Source organism: Neoarius graeffei, chromosome 12, assembly GCF_027579695.1.
Source record: "Neoarius graeffei isolate fNeoGra1 chromosome 12, fNeoGra1.pri, whole genome shotgun sequence".
NCBI lineage: Eukaryota > Metazoa > Chordata > Actinopteri > Siluriformes > Ariidae > Neoarius > Neoarius graeffei.
This window is the reverse complement of record NC_083580.1, coordinates 68789698-68809305: the sequence shown is the minus strand read 5'-3', so window position 1 is coordinate 68809305 and position 19608 is coordinate 68789698. Positions and strand designations below refer to the sequence as shown.

The following is a 19608-nucleotide window of genomic DNA, read 5'->3' as shown; positions in this document are numbered from 1 at the left end:
AGCACAGTGAACTAGACAACCCTACCTAGTGGCAGAAAGTATTTTTGCTTGTACATTTCATGTTATAGTCTGGCTTGCCAGGCTAGTGCCTCATATCCTTAATCAAAAATATCAAACATCCAAAAATCACTGGCTATTCAACGAAGAGCCTTGAACATCATACCCTGATATGCAACACAGAGTCTTTAACACAACACCCAGCTGTGCAACACATCCTTGAACATCTTCTGCAACACAGTCTGGAAATTCATAACCAGGTAGGCTATGCAACACACAGAACCTTGAATATTATACCCAGGTATAACCTATAACACAGAGCCCACCATTCTCTTAACATTACTGAACAATATACACACTTCAGATTCATGAACATGAACACTATTTATACACAAATTCTGCCCTCCGCTCCTTTTCTAGAAAATGGTCTGTGACCCTGTCATACCAGCTGGTTGTGCTTTCCAGAGACTTCACCAATTTCTGTTAGCAGCTAGCACTGCAGATCCCAATAAGCCTCAAGCTAGCCTACAACCAGATTGAACTACAAATTAAATAAACGAGTGAATTCACGAATGATCAAACTGATAGAATGGATGAAAGTTAACAGAGCACAACGAGTAATATTTACATTTATTTACAGAGTAATGTACAGAGACATGAATGAAAAGAACCGTTTATATGAAAAGAAATTCGGACAGCACTTTAGCACACGACTACACTTTCTCGACATCCGCTAGGGACTGACTGATCATACTTCCGTGTTCCTCGCCGAAGTACCGCCCTCCTCATGTCTTTCAAACACTACCTCCAATAATCCTTTATCAGCCCGGCTTCTTGTCCCTCCCACTGTCTCGTTTAGTCCCAGAGAAGCCCGGCTTCCCTGGAAGTGACGATTTTGTTGATTTTAACCAATAACAACTAGCCGAAATTGGCTGTTCAGAGCCGTCTCGTAGACTGCAACGGATACCCGGCTGCCAGTCAGTGTTGCCAGATACTGCTGACGTTTTCCAGCCCAAAATATATTCAAAACCCGCCAAAATGCACTTAAAACCGCCCAATCTGGCAACACTGCTGCCAGTCCATAGAGCCCATTGAAATAAGAAAGGTTACAGCCTGGCAGCAAAGGTGATTCTCGTAGCGAACTGCAAGTTCGTCAGACATCACTCAAATAAGTTACAGGATAGTTATGAACATAAATACAATCTTGGGCATATATTATGTTATGCAAGTTATTGTTTTAATGAGAATTCAACGTCGTAGACGCCGCAGTTTGGGGAGAGAATTTTAGGGGAAGCTCGGCTTCCCTTGTTGTCTCTGAGAAATCGCCCCTGGTGCATGCGCAATATTCCACTTGCGAAACCGGCCAATACCGCTTCATGTATTTGAGCTGAAAAGTAAACGGTCGTTTATGATTGGTTTTAATCGTGTTGTGCACGTGGATTTGTTGACATTTCTGTTGGCGGGATCATTATTCAACTGTATATTTACGTTGAGTATGTGGTAATTTCCAAATCTTTGAATTGTTGTTGATGGTGTTCATTATACAGCTGAGCATGTGGTGGGGTGTGCTGGGCTTGGAATGTGCGCCTGCATGCGTGTGGATTGACAGGGAGTGAGGTAGGAGTGGGGAAAGTTATCTATGAAATACCAGAAAATGTGGGCGGCACGGTGGTGTAGTGGTTAGCAGACATGTGGACTCGAGTCATGTGACTTGGACTCGAGTCAGACTCGAGTCACCATTTTGATGACTTGAGACTTGAAATCCCTAGATGAGGAATGACTTGCAACTCGACTCGGACTTGCACGCTGTTGACTCGAGACTTGACTCGGACTTGACAGTTTTAGCTTGCAATGACTTGGCGTATCAGGTATAAATATTCTTTTTTTCCCCCCCTCGATTTTGAATCCAAGTACACTCGTTATTATTTGAATGCGGTGTAGCTCCTTGTCCTAGGCTACGGCAGCTCAATCCACTAGCACTAGGTGTCACTCAAGCACTTCAACTGGTTCAAATGAAAAACCAAACGGTAATGGGCAATGAGGACGCTGAATGATGAACGGACGGATAAAAACATGATTCCCCGCGTAATTTCCTTTGGATTTAAAGAATACTCCAATACAGATGGCAAACACATTGCTACGTGCAGAACATGTGGAGCCACAATTTCGGACAGCCAGTCAACCACATCAAACTTCGCTCATCACCTGAGGCTGCATGAGGAAAAGTAAGTAACAAAGCTAGGCTACAGCTAGCAAGAATCTGTACAGGCTAGAAGTGGAATGTGTTAATATATTAACGCTGTCAAGGATTTGTTTTGCTTTGCTGAATGCAAAATAGTGAAGTAGATTTTTTTTATTGGATTGCTTTTGTGTTCAGTCTAGTGTTAGATTATGTGGGCTAGGCTACCAGTTAACACACATTGGGAAGGCATAGCCAGAAGGTGGTGATTTGGTCAGAGCAGAGAACGTTTACAAGATTGTTATAAAGGCTCTGGTCAGAACGACACAGACTTATGATAAGAACCGGACAGCAAAGGATAAAACGTGAATCAAATAAACAGTTACCCAGGCTGCAAACTAAGTATGTAAAACAGAAGTTCGCTCTTTGCAATGAGAAAGTCAGTGCTTGTCATGAAAGGCATTTAAACCACCGAGACGAGATGACTAGCAATGCAAGTTAAACCAGGCGTTTAACTGTTTGCTACGTACTGCACCAAGTCGTGGACGCTGTGCGATGTGTGTTATTAGTGCTGGGATTACGTGTCAGAGACATTCAATTCTATTCTCTTCCTCTCTCTGGTGTCATGTAGGCAATGTGAATATTGGGCCATTTGGGCTATGTAAAATGTAAGCTCAGCTAGGGCTGTGCGATGTCCCCTTAATTGGCATCGACGATGTTTACAGTGCAAACATCGTGATGGACGATGATATGGGGGGGGGGGGGGGGGGATTTTAATACCACGTTATTAAATATATTATTATTATTATTATTATTAAAAGTATTAGATACTCATCCGAGGCTTTGGCACGTAAAGGAAAAAAAGCGCTAGGTGATGTGGAATATTTGGCCTTGACAACGGATATGTGGTCCAGCTGCAACATGATGCCCTATATGTCAGCTACCGTACATTATGTGGAGTCCAAATGCCTGCAGACGAGTTTCATGCCAGAGACACATTCAGCGGACAATTTAGAAGACGCATTGCGCGAGACACTTGCCGAATGGAAAATAGAGGAGAAAAAGATCGCCTGCATAACAACGGGGCAAATATTGTCACAGCCATCAGGCAATTGAAATGGCCGTGGTTAAGTTGTTTTGGGCACAGTTTGAACCTGGCCATAACCAACTCGCTTGCACAACAGAGGGCCAGTACAGACCGAGCGTTTGGAGTTTGCCGAGCAGTCAACACTGCGTTTGCGCACAGCTGGCTTTGGAGAAATGAGCTGCGCAAAGCGCAGGTGGAAATGAACCTCCCCGAGCACTCACTGATCACGGTAAGATATTAATCAGCTCTAACAATGAAAGACTAGTATTCAAATTATAAGAAGAAACTACACTTAAGCTATTACTCATTGTTTATTTACACCATATCAATTGAAGATGCGTTTCGGCCTTTAGTGCGCACATGAACGCGCTAATTTTTCCAATTTATTAGTGTTTGAATTATTGCACCAGCTTTTAAAATCATGATTTAATATTGTTTTTTTTTTTACTGTCTTTACATGTATCAGAATCACCTTCATTCTTCCATTTGGTTTGACATTATGGCTTAGAGTGGACCATTTTGAGTCTGAAAGTAGGCCTATTTACCAGATTAAAGTCATTTGACTTCTGCCGAAGTCTGCGCTTCACTGCCGTTTGATAAGGTTCAATATTTCCCGACTGAAGTCGTTAATAGTGGCTATTTGTTTGAACAACATGACAAATTTTACATTAAAAGTATAGTGTAGGCTAAAAAATGAAGTCGAAATTTATTATTAGTAGCATACTGTATTTGTGTAACCACGTTATGTTCACTAGCACGTCGCTGCACCATAGCCTACGTGAACAAGCGGTAATAGGATATTACTTTATAATGATTTATATAATTATGTATTTATATATATGTTATATAATATATTTATATGTTAAACAAAACTAACTAACTAAACTAACAAAAAACTAACTTTTTAGGTTAAATAGGCCCAGATGATACCGTATATGCATGTTTATGACAGGAGGGGGCGTGGTATCACGATGGTGGCTCTCCATCGTGATGGATGACCACCATCGTCGATGGACGATGGCATCGTCTATCGGCACAGCCCTAAGCTCAGCTGACGTTTTATAGCGCAGTACATCCCGACAGATTGGAGTGTAGCCTACTCCGACGCGAAGCATTATCCCACAGTCTTACCCAAATGACAGGGCACATAATGCCTCTAAATAGCGTGGCTTTACCAGTGCATTTATTAGTCTCGAGCGAGAAACCAAATTCGCCAAAAGCACGCAACTTGGATCTGGAGGATTCCGCTGAACATTCTGAAATTCACAACAACTGTTTATTCTACTTTATTATACGGCTCTCTAGAATGTTGCCAGGGCTTCATTCTCACATTCTGGCCAGAGCCCTAGAGGACTCTGATTCTGGCTACATCGTCACAACGTTCTGTGTTTACTGAGGCTACCGGTATTTTAGCGAGTGTTTAGTGAATGCATTGTGGTCTAGCTAAACTGCTTAAGGGAACATCCTGGCTGGCTTGTATTAAACATTATACTGTGTATAAACAAATATGTTCAGATTAAATGAACTCAGACTTTGATATTGAAAATGATAAAAACATGTTAATGTCTACATGATTAAAAACAGAAAACAAGTAGGCCTACTAATTTTACATTTTTTTTTCTTGTTTAGATTTGCAGAATATCTGAAGAACAAGATCAACCCAAGTGAGACAGAACAGCTGTCCATTTCTGGATTCCTTACTGCAAAAGACAGACAGTACAATGCTACCCACCCACAACAAAAAGCCATCACAAATTCAATACTAACAGATTTGGTCATTGGATGCAACATCCCTCTCTCAGTAGTGGAGAACAGATATTTCCGGAATTTTTTGTCAGTTAGTTGGTCTCTCTCACACACAAACGTACTCAAGTCACGTTGTATTGTGTTAAAGGCATGTCATGTTGTATGTTGGGACAGTGCCTAACTTCAGAAGGAAAACCATTCTTTGATTCTAAAAGTACACAGATCATCTGTTAGCTTGGACTTTGAGTTTCATGTCTTAAAATGCACATGAAAAGCATTTTTATGTGAAAAATGACATGAATGAAATGAAAAGAAAATGATTTTTGTTACACAGTACCAGTACTAGTTTTGTTTAGAATTTTGTTTTAATTTCTCACTAATTTTCCAATAAAAAATTTAAGGAAATGGTCATACTTTCACTCATTCTCACACCCTTAGCCTCAGATGTACACTGACTCACTCAAACTAAACTCACTGAAAATTTAGGATGCTTTACTAACGTTAACTAACTAATCATTGTCTCCTCTGAGATTCTTTGATTGTCTTGGGGCAAGCTCTAAAACATTTTAAAATGGAAAAGAATGGGTGTACTGTAGTTACTTATGCTGACTCTATGAATCATTACATTACATTTAGCAGACATTTTTATCCAAGGTGACTGGAAAAGGAGGACATACACTGCAGTGTGGAGAGGTAATACATTTGTGATCAAAAATGTGTTGATTGCCTGTAGAATAAATGGTGACTTGTTAGGGACTTGGAAAAAAATGAGACTTGGACTTGGACTCGACTTGGCTTGGGTAGGACTTGGACTTGACTTGGTCAAAAGTGCCTTGACTTGTGACTTGACTCGGACTTGAGTGGTAGGACTTGAGACTTACTTGTGACTTGCACATTAGTGACTTTGTCCCACCTCTGGTGGTTAGCGCTGCCGCCTCACAGCAAGAAGGTCCTGGGTTCGAGCCCTAGGGCCGGCGAGGGCCTTTCTGTGTGGAGTTTGCATGTTCTCCCCGTGTCCGCGTGGGTTTCCTCCGGGTGCTCCGGTTTCCCCCACAGTCCAAAGACATGCAGGTTAGGTTAACTGGTGACTCTAAATTGGCCGTAGGTGTGAATGTGAGTGTGAATGGTTGTCTGTGTCTATGTGTCAGCCCTGTGATGACCTGGCGACTTGTCCAGGGTGTACCCCGCCTTTCGCCCGTAGTCAGCTGGGATAGGCTCCAGCTTGCCTGCGACCCTGTAGAAGGATAAAGCGGCTAGAGATAATGAGATGAGATGAGAGACCAGAAAATGTCCCTCCTGAAGTGGGCTTCAGGGTGGGGTCAGAACACGCAGAACTCAAGGGTTGATAGATGAAGATGAATAGAAACTTTATTTGTATCCATTCATCTGTGAGTCAATAGAGGTGTGGAAGTTTTCATAACAAGATATATTATCTTGTCATTTGATAACTAGATTTCAGTGTATAATAATCAGTGATTTACAGTATTAGTCAATTTTGTTATCAGTTGTTTTTATTTGTAGCATTGTTATTTGTTTCTCTTGTCCAAACTAGTGATATCTCATCAAGTCATAAAGTTTATGATAATGTTACTTTTTGTGATATTTGTTACTGAACTGCAGAGTACTGATCTGTGTATATATAATGGTTAGTGTTTCAGGATCTCATAGTATAGGTTATTTTGTTCTTAAAATTTTATGTTCATAACTTCTGCTCTATTGGAATACATTAGGGGTCGACCGATAATCGGCCTGGCCGATATATCGGGCCGATATTCTGCATTTTTAGGGTTATCGGTATCAGCCATAATTTCCACCGATATGCCGATAACATGCCTTTTTGCAGCCATTTCGTTCCTAACGCGACTGTCACTGCACATCCTTTCCTGCACTCGCCTCGGAGTTCAAGAACACGGTCCCGCCCACCACAACATCTGATTTGTTTGGCACAAGAGATATAGCCAATCGACACGCGTAGCTAAACGCTGTGAACTGTTTCAAGGCGGCCGTACGGGCACTCGGGCAGAAGTGGCACAAGGGATACAGCCAATCAACACGCGTAGCTAAACGCTGTGAACTGTTTCAAGGCGGCCGTACGGGCACTCGGGCAGAAGCAGATCCCACTTCAAGGTAAGGACACGCTGCTTTTGCCGCAATAAGTCACAAACACACGAGTTGCAAAAGCACAACATCATTATATGTTTACATTCTTCATCTACTACTCGTTAAAATTGTCCATTTGCATCTGTGTAGCCAGGAAAACTTAGCTTACGGAAGGAAGCACTTGAATTAGCCTACAACCAACTAGTCTTGCTGAAACTACATGTAATGCTTCCTTCACTACAATATAATCCTCCTAAATTGGGAATATTAGGCTTGGGCATTAAAAGCATTAGAATGTAGATGGTTACTTGTTAAGTTGTTACATAATAGGGAGTGACAGCCGACTTTATGTTTGATTTTACTTTTTAAAAAATGCTGCAGGCAGCTCCCTACACTTGATTTGTTATTTAAAAACTACTTGAAGTGGGTAAGTCTTACTTAGTTCTTAGTGTAAAAGAATCCAGAGTGTATTTTCATTTATTTTCCACTGAAAATGGTGAGCTGTAATATAGTAGGGAGTGATTTATTTTTTTATTGGTGAATATTTATTTTATTATTATTTTATTTCTCATTTTATTCTAACTAATGTTTGACTTTATTGTACAAATGCTGCTGGCATCTCCCTGCACAAAATTTCATGTTCAATTTTACAATTAAACATACATTTCATGGATATGAAGGTCTGTGTCAGTGTGTGCTATGTTTAATTTCATGTGAATTATAATGTTTACATTTATCGGTTGCACATATCGGTTATCGGCATCCCAATTCCATAATAATCGGTATCGGCCCTGAAAAAAACATATCGGTCGATCCCTAGAATATATTGCTTCTGAACTTCAGCATAATAATTGGTGAATTATGGTATCAATCAGTCTGTTTTACCATATTTCTGAACTTTTGCCTCAGTATATCAAGTATTGATTCAGGGATGTGATTTGGGGCTGGTGAAATTATCTGAAAATTTTAGCCGGGGGTCTGGGGGCCGCAGGCCCAGGGCAGCACCCTGGTGAGGGGACAAGGGGTGAAGCCCCCCGAAGCTCCTGGGTTCTGGGGTTTTCTGACTTAAAAATTGTACTAAAATGGCAAGCAAACACACAAGAAAAAACTTGTCATGATTAACAAATTCAAGCCAATTTAATGGTCAACATGCAACTCTGACACACACACACACACACACACACACACACACACACACACACTCTCTCTCGCGCACTCACTCACTTTGCATCTTTACGCTCGATCACGGAGGCTGCCATCTTTCAACTCTGTTTGAAGCGAGATTACGTACAGCTATCTAACAAGCGCGTTCATTGGTTGTTACAGAGCGATGGGCCAATCACGTACCTCGTTTCATCTCAACGACGGAATTGCGTAAATGACGTAATTACGTCAATGAGATGAAACGAGGTACATGATTGGCCCATCGCTCTGTAACAACCAATGAATGCGCTTGCTTCAAACAAAGAGTTGAAAGATGGCAGCCTCCGTGATCGAGGCGTAAAGATGCAAATCCGAGGCTGCCATCTTTCAAACAAAGTCGGAACGAATAGGATACAAATGTGGATTTGAGGGAAAAATCGGAAGCATTTTTTTCCCCAAGTTTTGAGGTGAAAAAAGCGGAATTCCGCGAATTCGCGGAAAAATCACATCCCTGTTGATTACTTTTGATTCATAGATATTATGCATATGTTGTGAATTCGGAAACAAATGCAATAAAGATTGTTGGGTTACAAATAGTTTGTGTTTTTTTTATCAAATATTTCTTCGGACAAGTCAACTTCACATTCAGACAAGTAAATTTCCTTTCAACTTGCCCGACAGGACAAGTGGTTTCAAAAGTTAATGTAGAGCCCTGAACAGCTGTTTTTACCTTTTCTACTGTCTCTTTTTGACCCGGATTTTCATGTGTACTTGGAAAACGTTTATGGTTTTAACTTCTGTCGTAAGTTAAAGCAAATCATTGGCCGTAAAAGAGTTTTTTAGACTCAAGTTGGTTGCCGCCGAAAGAAATTCACGTGCGAAATGGCGGATATATCTGTATTTATTTTCAAGAATCTTCACACATTAAGCGAATGATAAAAAGGTAGAAAAGGAGAACGTTATAAACATACCTGAGAAATCCTCCATTTCGCACATGAATTTCTTTCGGCATCGACTGACTAGAGTCCAAAAAACTCTTTTACAGCCAATGATTCGCTTTAACTTACAACAGGAGTTAAAACCACAAACTTTTTCCAAGTACACACGAAAATCCGGGTAAAAAAAAAATGACGGTAGAAAAGGTAAAAACAGCTATTATAGAAATGGATTGCTTCACATCACCAGTCAAACTCATGGTTGTCAAGGAATGTCAAGTTAGCTCGCCCACCACGGGCTTGTTACTATGGGGAAAATTGACACGTGACCAATTCCTGCAAATGACCTATTAACACCATCTGACCAATCAGAATTGAGCATTCACCATCTCTGTGGTATATTAAAACGCATCAATGAAAAAGATCCAACAGTAGTCTATGGCCCAATCCTGAATAAGGGCAGTGACCAGTACTGACCTTCTGTCTGCGGCTGTTGCAGTACTGGATCCAGTCCAGATAGACCATACAGAAGGCAGCTGGGGTGATGCCAGAGGCTCGATGGTCGTAATCTTCATCAATATTCAGGTTAAAGGTGGGGTCACTGTCAACGTAGGAAGCACTGAGACAGGGTCTTAAGGCCTCCTGCACCGTCTCATTGGACAGCCACTCCTCCAGTTTGGGTGAGCGGCTCACGTAGTAAATGATACTCTGCAGGAGAAACTCAGATTAGTATTCAGACTCTCAGATCTGTGGTACGCTCAAGAACTGTACTAGACCACCATATTTACACCAAAAAAAAGTAATAATTTAGCCAAAGTGGACGGAAATCTCTTGTGAGAGAGAGAGAGAGAGAGAGAGAGAGAGAGAGAGAGAGAGAGAGGGAGATCATCAGCAATACCTTAACGTAGTATGTGATCAGAATTTTGCGCAGGTCAAACACCTGCAGCATGGAGGCCGCGTTGTTGTCGCTGATGCTGTAACCTTCCAGGACATATTTGGTAGCAGCAACCTCCCAGGCGAGCCAGCGCTGACCAAAAGCCGCATTGAAGGACAGCATGTGGGGCAGATGGCCTGGCTCACAGCAGCAGCAGCCCTCATCCTCCTCCACACCCTCAGTGATGGCCTCCACCTCTCGCTGCTGACAATACGTACCTGGTTGATCACACACACACAAACAATATAGAAATGGGACTTAACTACTGAACAGACTAAAGGCCAATTTATGCTGACAACCCAGTCCTCGCAGATGGCGTCGCAGATAGCGTCTGCGTAGCCCCCCCACCTTCGCAGACGCTCTGCGCGCACCTCCCAAAATTTGTGACCACCGCAGAAGCCTCGCAGACAAGAGGGCTCTGATTGGTCCACTCTACATCCGCTGTACGCGCACTTCCGCTTCCCTACTTTCCCGGTTTGGTTTGTTTTCACGACCGCCATTTTTAAAAACACGAGCGAAGATGGAGCAGCACGAAGAGCGGTTGATCGAGGAAGTGAGGAAGTACGTACATCTATACGACTCCAGTTCTAGTCATTATAAGTAAGCGGAGGATAAACACTCCACTAACCACACCCACCAACTACTCCTAGCGATTTCGCGACTTCGCGCCCCCTTGCGTTGTGGCGGTGAATAACATCGCGCACGCCTATTACTCCCCGCTCAACGATAAATTACAACTGTCTGCGAAAAGCTATCTGCGAAAGCCTTGTCGCAAGAGCATGCAGAGGCCCTAAGGAGTACACAATCAAGAAACATGTTTTAGGATTGGAAGTGATTGTAACTGATTTTTTAATGAAAATATCTAGGAACAATTCAACAAACATTCTAATAAATCCAGAATAAATATACTGAAAGCAGCATTTTTAAGTTTTTTTTTTTTTTTACAAATTCAAGGTAATATCAAATATGACCAAGACTGACAGGACTAAAATCCATCCTGCAGATGAAAATCCACATATCGGATGCCTTACACCCCGTGCAAACCAGCTCACCTCTGAACTCCAGGCCTCTGAGCTGGAAGGTGACAAGCCCATTGCCGATTTCGATGAGGTGCACGAGGGCGTTGAGGTAGTCCGATGCCAGGATGAAGCAGTCCCCTGTGCTGTAGGTGCCCCAGCGGCCCAGGAGCAAATCTCCACACAGAGAATGCTGCAGCGAGCGAGTCAAGTGCTCATAAAAGATAGAGTTTAGGTTGTTGTCATCAGCACCTTTATGTGGAGGAAAAAGAAAAAAAAAAAAAAAAAAGTCAGAGAAGCGGTAGCTAGGGAACAAATAATGCTCACGCAAAAACCCCTAATATTTCAACAGCACTTACCAGGGTTACGATCAAGCTGAGTGGCCAGGCGTGTATTAGAGTGATCCACCCTTTTTGTGCTGCACAGGGACACGAAGGTCAAAAGTGGATGGAGTGGTACGATTATTATTTAATTTAAAAAAAAAAAAAAATTTACTACTACTACTACACAAACCCTAGAAGGAACATTAAAGTAAGCACTTACTTGTAGTCCCGCTCCCAGAACTTGACAGGGCGGGTGTAGGAGGTGACGAACACAGCGCTGCCCAGAACAGGATTGAGGGGAGTAGAGAAGAGGGCGGAGAACAGAGCCTGCACAAACAACATAGCCGAGTCTGACAGCACAGCTGCCGTTAAGGAAAACAACTTAAATAAAGCAAAAATTATTCATATCAATACATTAGGCTCTATTCTGAGGGCCCGTTTACACGAGGACGCTATCGGGTAAAAACGACTAAATATTTTATCGGAAGTGCCTTTCGTCTACACGGGGACGGCGTTTTCGAGGCTGAAAAACGGAAAAAATTTGAAAACGCCTTCCAGAGTGGATAAGTTAAAAACAGCCCCCGTTGCATATCCGTCTAAACTACCTAATACGCGAAACTCTGCTCGGATCTGCTCACGCCGGGTACGCGTTTACGTCATAGTAAGAGCATGTGTGGCAGCGGGGGCGTGGTCAAGCGCCGGTCTGTGACAGGAGGGTGGAGTCAGCGAAGGTAAGTGGCAGAATCACTACACCTGATGTCAATTAACCTGTGTTTGTGTGTTTTCCCAGTGACCGCGCCCTATTTAAAGAGGGAGAGCAGAGACGCTCATCCCCAAGCTAGACGCCGGTTGCGTGTGTGTCTGTTGGTTTAAAAATCTTGTTAGACCGAAAAGTGTGGCAATAAAGCCTATTTGTAAACCTGATCTCTGTCCTGCCGTCCTCTGTGCTCCATCCACTCATATAGAACGGCTACAGCATGTCTGATTACATCGATCCAACGGACCTTCAAGCTGCTCTGGCAACCTCACGAGTAGCCATAGGCAGAATAATCAAAGTTTTCGCGGCGCAGATCAGACAAGACGGAAGACGTTGCGCATGCGTGCAGACATAGCGGAGGTCTTTCACAGCACCACTAAGCCGCCTGGCATGCACATCCAATTGAATTCCACACATTTATGCGTCACCGTATAGACGCAGATTTCCTCCTTGAAAACGGTCGTGTAGACGCGGAAAAAAGTGAGAACGAAAACGGACTTTTGCGTTTTTGTTTCAGACCGTCCCCGTGTAAAGTGGGCCTCAATGTATCCGTTTTAAGCCATTATTAACTTGCACTGTGACACGACTCGGAAGGCAAATTATTAGAAAGGGTCAGGGCTTCATGCCACAAAGTAATATCATTATAAGCAACCAGACTGGTTTGCTTGCTTCGGTTTTTCTGAGAATATTAGTGCAATGTTCTTTTAGTTTATTTTTTTCTTGCATCATTTCACATCATTCTACCTAATGATCCAGTTCAATGTTTAAAAAAAAAAAACCACACAACCATGGAAGAGGTTTCTCCGAGACCAACTTTAAAGTGCATATCACGGGTAAATTCAGGAGCAAGATCAATGTAATTCTCCTATTTTATATTAAACTTTGGTCAAATATCTGGAACATTCTGCATTCTCTGCAATTTTTTTTTTACCTTGCGCAATACCAGAAAAATTCAGTTGAAATCTGACGCGAATTGGTCCGCCTCTGAAAAAACTTGGCATTTGGATTTCCCGGCAAACACTGATTTTCGTGACGTCGCGTGCGGGACGCCTCCCTCTGAATCCTACGTCAGCGCTGGTTTGTTGATGAGAAAACGACCTGGTGGTTTTCTGCAAATTTCTTCAACGTTATCGCGTAATTATTAAAATGGTTAACAGATGTATCGTAGGGGGGTGTAGCAACACCAATCCTGATGGGATTAGTACTCATCGTTTCCCAAACGACCGGACAACGAGAGAGAAATGGGAGCGCTTGGTCTACACAGGCTGTGCACTGAAACCGTGCAAGCTCGCGCAGCCTGCTGGCGCTTCCGCAGGTAACGTCACGAATCTGGCTCCAGACTCCCCTGGGATTTTTCCAGACGCGTTTTGTTATTTTATTTTTTTCTGCTGTAGACAGACGGCCTTGTGCAAAATTACCCTTCTGGATGAGTGTGTAAAGGGACATTCTTTCATATAAAAAACAAAAACAAAACACGAAATTGGTCCAGAATATGCACTTTAAAAAAAACACAAGCAACATGGTGGACTAATGACCGCTACTTTTTACATTCTAATAGGCCTTACATACACCTTATTATAGGCAACACTGACCCTCAGTAGCATTCCTTGTGCGCGCGCGCGCACACACACACATTTACATATACACAGTTAATTCATAATCTGCAAAATAAATTCATTCTATTGTGAAGAAATTCTATGCAAGTAATTATTTCACACCCAGGACCAAATTCAGCACTCGATCGTTAACGTTTATTAATAGAGTGGAGGATACGGGGCACGGCAAATGGCTGGGCGAAGGCATGAAACGCAGAACCCCAAGTAATTTGCCACGGAGCGATGTAGGTCAGCACAAAGCGCAGTTTATACAGTAGGTCCCACAGCTGCACAAACACACAATCACAGATTATTAGGTCAATAAAGCATAGTGAAACACTAAATATGCTCTAACGATTTAAAAAAAAAAAACACACGTTAAAGGAACAGTCCACCGTACTTCCATAATGAAATATGCTCTTATCTGAATTGAGACGAGCTGCTCCGTACCTCTCCGAGCTTTGCGCGACCTCCCAGTCAGTCAGACGCGCTGTCACTCCTGTTAGCAATGTAGCTAGGCTCAGTATGGCCAATGGTATTTTTTGGGGCTGTAGTTAGATGCGACCAAACTCTTCCACGTTTTTCCTGTTTACATAGGTTTATATGACCAGTGATATGAAACAAGTTCAGTTACACAAATTGAAACGTGGCGATTTTCTATGCTATGGAAAGTCCGCACTATAATGACAGGCGTACTAACACCTTCTGCGCGCTTCGGCAGTGCATTGATACGGAGCTCAGATATCAATGCGCTGCCGAAGGTGTTAGTACGCCTGTCATTATAGTGCGGACTTTCCATAGCATAGAAAATCGCTACGTTTCAATTTGTGTAACTGAACTTGTTTCATATCACTGGTCATATAAACCTATGTAAACAGGAAAAACGTGGAAGAGTTTGGTCGCATCTAACTACAGCCCCAAAAAATACCATTGGCCATACTGAGCCTAGCTACATTGCTAACAGGAGTGACAGCGTGTCTGACTGCGTCTGACTGACTGGGAGGTCGCGCAAAGCTCGGAGAGGTACGGAGCAGCTCGTCTCAATTCAGATAAGAGCATACTTCATTATGGAAGTACGGTGGACTGTTCCTTTAAAGTTACTAAACTGCACAATGACGATAAAAAGCATCCGATCGGATACCTTGCTGAAGAGGATGGACATGAAGTAGTAGTCGAGCAGGAAGGTTTCCGAGAAGCGTGGATAGTCAAACTGGAAGAAGAGGACGGTGAAGCAGAGGGTGACGTATTGTTGAGAGGGTGTGCAGAAGGATGAGCGAAGCAGCTTCATTCCAGCCATGGAGATGAACAGAGCTCGGCCACTGGACAGATAAGAACCTTATTAACACTCGTTATGAATCAATGCAGAAGCATAAACAGGATGCTGACTGCTTAGCCGACAAGTCATTTAAACAGGCTATCCATCTGTAAGTATAAGGGATTTCAGTTTACTGCTTTAAGTTTTTCCAAATGCCATCAATAAATACTGAAGACACTATACAACTTATGGTGATGATACACGGGGCAACTTTTTGGGCAATGTTGCCGAGCAATGTTGCTGAGCAATTGCGTTTTGACTCTCTTCTATTGAGATTGGGCAACATTGTTTCTTTCTGAATGGTTTTGATAATCTCTGGCAACTTTTTGAGATACGCCAATCAGAACGTGAGTATCGAGTCATGTGACCTCCGGTGAGGTTCGGATCAGAAATTTCAAACAAATATGGCGGCCGCTCAGTGTCAGTGGAGTGAAGAGATGGAGAGACTCCTCATCTGTTTTTACGCCGGTAAGTTATTTTAATATTCTATATGGAGGAATTTACCTCACCAAAGCTCTAAAAAACAACAGACAGCTTGATTAAATGGTCACAGCAAAAATTAAGACATCGATTTTTTTTAGCTAACTGTAAACTGCCGTTGCCCATTGTTAGTTGCCCTGAAAAGTTGCCCTGTGTCTCACCTAGTTGCCCGTTGCCAGCAACATTGCTCGGCAACATTGCCCAAAAAGTTGCCCCGTGTATCATCACCATTAGAGCTACACAAATGATAAAAAACAAACAGAACAAACAATTAGTCTTATGTTTAAGTCCACCTAAACACCAGTTGGAAGTGCCATTATAGCATTTCTAGACAGAATTGTAGTTAATATTACTGTCAGTCATGACTTGTTATTTAGCTACCTTTTGTATCTGTCCATTTAGATGTAAGGCAAGGCGAGTTTATTTATATAGCGCATTTCATACACAGTGGCAGTTCAATGTGCTTTACAGAGGTAAAAGCAAAACAGTAAACAATAGAGAAATAAAATGACATAAAATAAAGGGGGAAGAAGAGAGGGAAAAAAAGAATTAAACAATAGTAGAAATACAATAATAAAATGAAGTAAAAGTTCAGTAAAAGACAGCAGAATAAAAGTTAAGTCAAGTTTAGACTGTAAAAGTTAAGTAAAGTTTAAAACATGTAAAGATGATATTTATCAGTTACCAGAAAGCATCTGAGAACAGCTTGGTCTTTAGTCTAGGGTGGGGTTTACATTAGACCGTATCAGCGGATCATCAGATTAACGTTTTTAAAACGATTCGCGTGCACACAGCAACGCCAATACACAGATACGCTCGGCTCCGCAGGCATCCTGCGCTCCAAATCACTCCGCCCTGAACAGCGAGTGCCCTCTGGAGGGTGCGCACTCCGGCCCTGCGCAGCTCACAGAGAGCGCGAGTGAAGCGCACGAGCAGTGATTCGGGACAAATAGCAGGAAGTGAAAATCAGCGCCGTTTTTCAGCAGTCGCGTCACATGACCAACGCCAGCGAATCAGGAAGGTGGATGTCACAGTGACGTTGTCCAATGACGACGTCAGCGAGAGCTCAGCACAGCGTATCCTCGTATCTATGTTTACACAGCACCGGATCAGATACGTAATGGATTGAATACGTGGGCCCTGGCGGATTCAAGTTGTCCCGCCTGTGGAGTCGTTTCCCGGCGTTTTAATGTGAACGGACAGTGCATCCGCGACGAAAACGAGACGGTCTAATGTAAACACCACGTAGATTTGAAGCTGCCAACAGCAGGAGCATGTTTGATGTCCTCTGGCAGTTGGTTCCATAGCTGTACTGCATAGTAGCTAAAAGCTGCTTCACCACACTTCGTTTTAACAACAGGTTTTACCAGTAAATTTTGCTGCTGCGATCTGGTAGATCTGATTGGGTTAGGCCGCCGCAACATATCAGAGAGGTAATTGGGCCCTGTACCATTTAGAGATTTGTACACCAGCAGCAATGCTTTAAAGTCAATTCTGTAGCTTACTGGAAGCAGGGATGAGAGTGGGTGGTCATCAAAAAAAAGCAGAAAACAAGATGGCGCCCGGGGCTTCAAGATGCCCCCCCCCCCGGAAAATTTTGAAAAACAAGGCCTTACAAACCACTTGTCCTGCAATCTGAGCTGTAGTAGATAAAAAAAAAAAATCTCTGTTGTCTTTTTTATATATTTACATTAAAATATGTTTCAAATCAATAGGAGTATTGTTTGAATTCAAGATAAAAATCACATTCTACATTCAAGGGTATGGTTATAATTCATGATCAACAAAAACGACAAACTAAATTCACATTAAACTTAAGTTTTATTAATTATCAAAATGTTCATATATTAAATAAAATTTTAGGGTGACTGACCTTTTCTCCCTATGTCCTCATTAGCTGCATATGATTTCTTCAAAAAGTCTTTTGAAATATTTAAGTTTTCAAAACTGTCAGCATTAATTCAGATTTACTGACCATCATATACATGTTCAATGTATTAAATCAGGGGTGTCAAACCTGATCCATAAAGGGCCGTGTGGCTGCAGGTTTTCATTCCAGCCATGCAGCAGCACCCTGATTTGGCTTATTCAATCAACTGACACACCCACCCTTTAATCAAGGGTGGGTGTGGCTGCAAGTATTTGACTGTGTGAAGACAGTTCAGTTGATTGAATGAGCCAAGTCAGGTGTGCTGCTGCATGGCTGGAATGAAAACCTGCAGCCACACGGCCCTTTATGGATCAGGTTTGACACCCCTGTATTAAATCAAACGAATGCTAAGTTTATGGGATAATGTCTATGTACACTTTATACAATTATTTATAGTTCACAGTCACTTCTCATTTTCATGTGATCATTTCGACGACTTCTTCAGCTTTTTGGCCAAAGACAAGAGCTTGTCAGTCCTCTCTGTTTTTTATACCAGCATTAATTTCACGTACCTTTGCTTCGTCTCACTTGTCAATTGTATTCGGCATTTTGAGTAAAAAAGCCGATACGAAAGAGAAACGCATTTTTGAAGAGCAGCGACGATGAACATGTGCAAGTTTCAATAAAATAGAACAGATGCGGGTACTTTTGTAAGAACTGTTATGATTGGCTTTTGTTCTCTCCCACACTCTTGTAAGAACTGTTATGATTGGCTATCATGCTCTCGCCAGCGATGTTTTGGCCAATTACATTGTAGGGTGTAGTCAGACCAGGATAGTTCGATAGTTCACTTGCTTTGGTCCGAACCAAATGTTTTTTTTATTTTTTCATTTTGGTGCGGTTCGCTTTCACACTGCACATTTTAGTAAGCGGACCAAAATCTGTCAACAAAGCCACGCGCCCTGAGGTCGTTCAGCTATTGGTCAGAGACGACACGCACACAAAGCGCTGTTCTGGGGAGCGCGTGAACCCCTTCTCCTTCATTTTCTCACTGAATGCAGCAAACACGTCGGCATTTTTGTGTGTTCTCTCCAAAAGCTCAGATATGTGGACATCTGCCCATATATCCACAAGGGTACGCGTTTCTTCCTCGGCCCACGTTTGCCCCCTACTCATTTTTTGTACTCTGTAGTCTAGCCTACCACTGGTCTGAATGACTGAACGACTGTTGTAAGGTTCCCTTGACAACTGAAACAGTGTTTGCACTCTGCGGTGGAGTGTCAAGACTCTGTTTCCCATAATGCTCGACAAACGACGGAAGCTCCCGAGGTACAAAAAAGCAAAACTGTCGGATTAGGTCCGGTCTGCTTTCACACCTCCAAAAGGTCCGCACCAGGGTTCCTTTGGTCCGGACCGAGTCCGACCTTGCAGCTCGGTCTCGGTCCGCTTGTTTGGTCCGGACCAGAGTTCGGTGGTTTGTATTCAGACCAACCCAAAAGGTCCGGACCAAGGGAAATTTGGTTCGTTTGGTCCGTACCAAACAACGTAGGTGTGAATACGCCCGTAGATAACACGTATTCTACCGCGAGACTTAGCGAGACTAAAGATGGCGAAAATGTAAACATGTAACATCGTCGTAGGAATGAATTACGCTTGAGTATCACGAAGGAACATACCCCAACCCCCTTCAATAAATGAAAAAAAAAAAAAAACCTCAACGGATTTGGCATAATATAAAAAGGTTTATTTTTACTCAGAAAAAGCGGAAATCTGCCGAAAAGCAGAAAACTCTCATCCCTGTGGAAGCCAGTGAAAGGACCTTAGAATTGGAGTAATGTGCTCTGTTCTTTTTGTTCGTGTGAGAACCCTAGCCGCTGCATTTTGAACCAGCTGAAGTCGTTTGATGGTCTTTTTTGGCAGGCCTGTGAAAAGGCCATTGCAGTGATCAACCCTACTAGAGATGAAGGCATGTACAAGTTTTTCCAGATCATTTTTTGACACAAGCCCTCTTATGGTCCTTTTCCACTACCCTTTTTCAGCTCACTTCAGCCCGACACGGCTCGTGTTTCGACTACCAAAAACCAGCACGACTCAGCTCGTTTCAGCCCTGCTTAGCCCCTAAAACTCGCAC

General features: G+C 42.6%; 1 protein-coding gene across 2 annotated transcripts in view; it reads right to left on the bottom strand.

Moving 5' to 3' along the window:
* The window catches only part of LOC132895560 (pecanex-like protein 3), an 85284-nt gene that overhangs the window by 23833 nt on the left and 41843 nt on the right, over positions 1-19608 (bottom strand). For both annotated transcript variants that reach the window (XM_060936299.1, XM_060936300.1), the window contains 7 exons: positions 14954-15131; positions 13991-14099; positions 11681-11810; positions 11497-11555; positions 11174-11389; positions 10086-10339; positions 9665-9895 (listed from right to left, as the gene is read on the bottom strand). In XM_060936299.1, the coding sequence (XP_060792282.1) occupies positions 9665-9895; positions 10086-10339; positions 11174-11389; positions 11497-11555; positions 11681-11810; positions 13991-14099; positions 14954-15131 (1177 nt within the window). The remainder of the gene's footprint in view (positions 1-9664; positions 9896-10085; positions 10340-11173; positions 11390-11496; positions 11556-11680; positions 11811-13990; positions 14100-14953; positions 15132-19608) is intronic.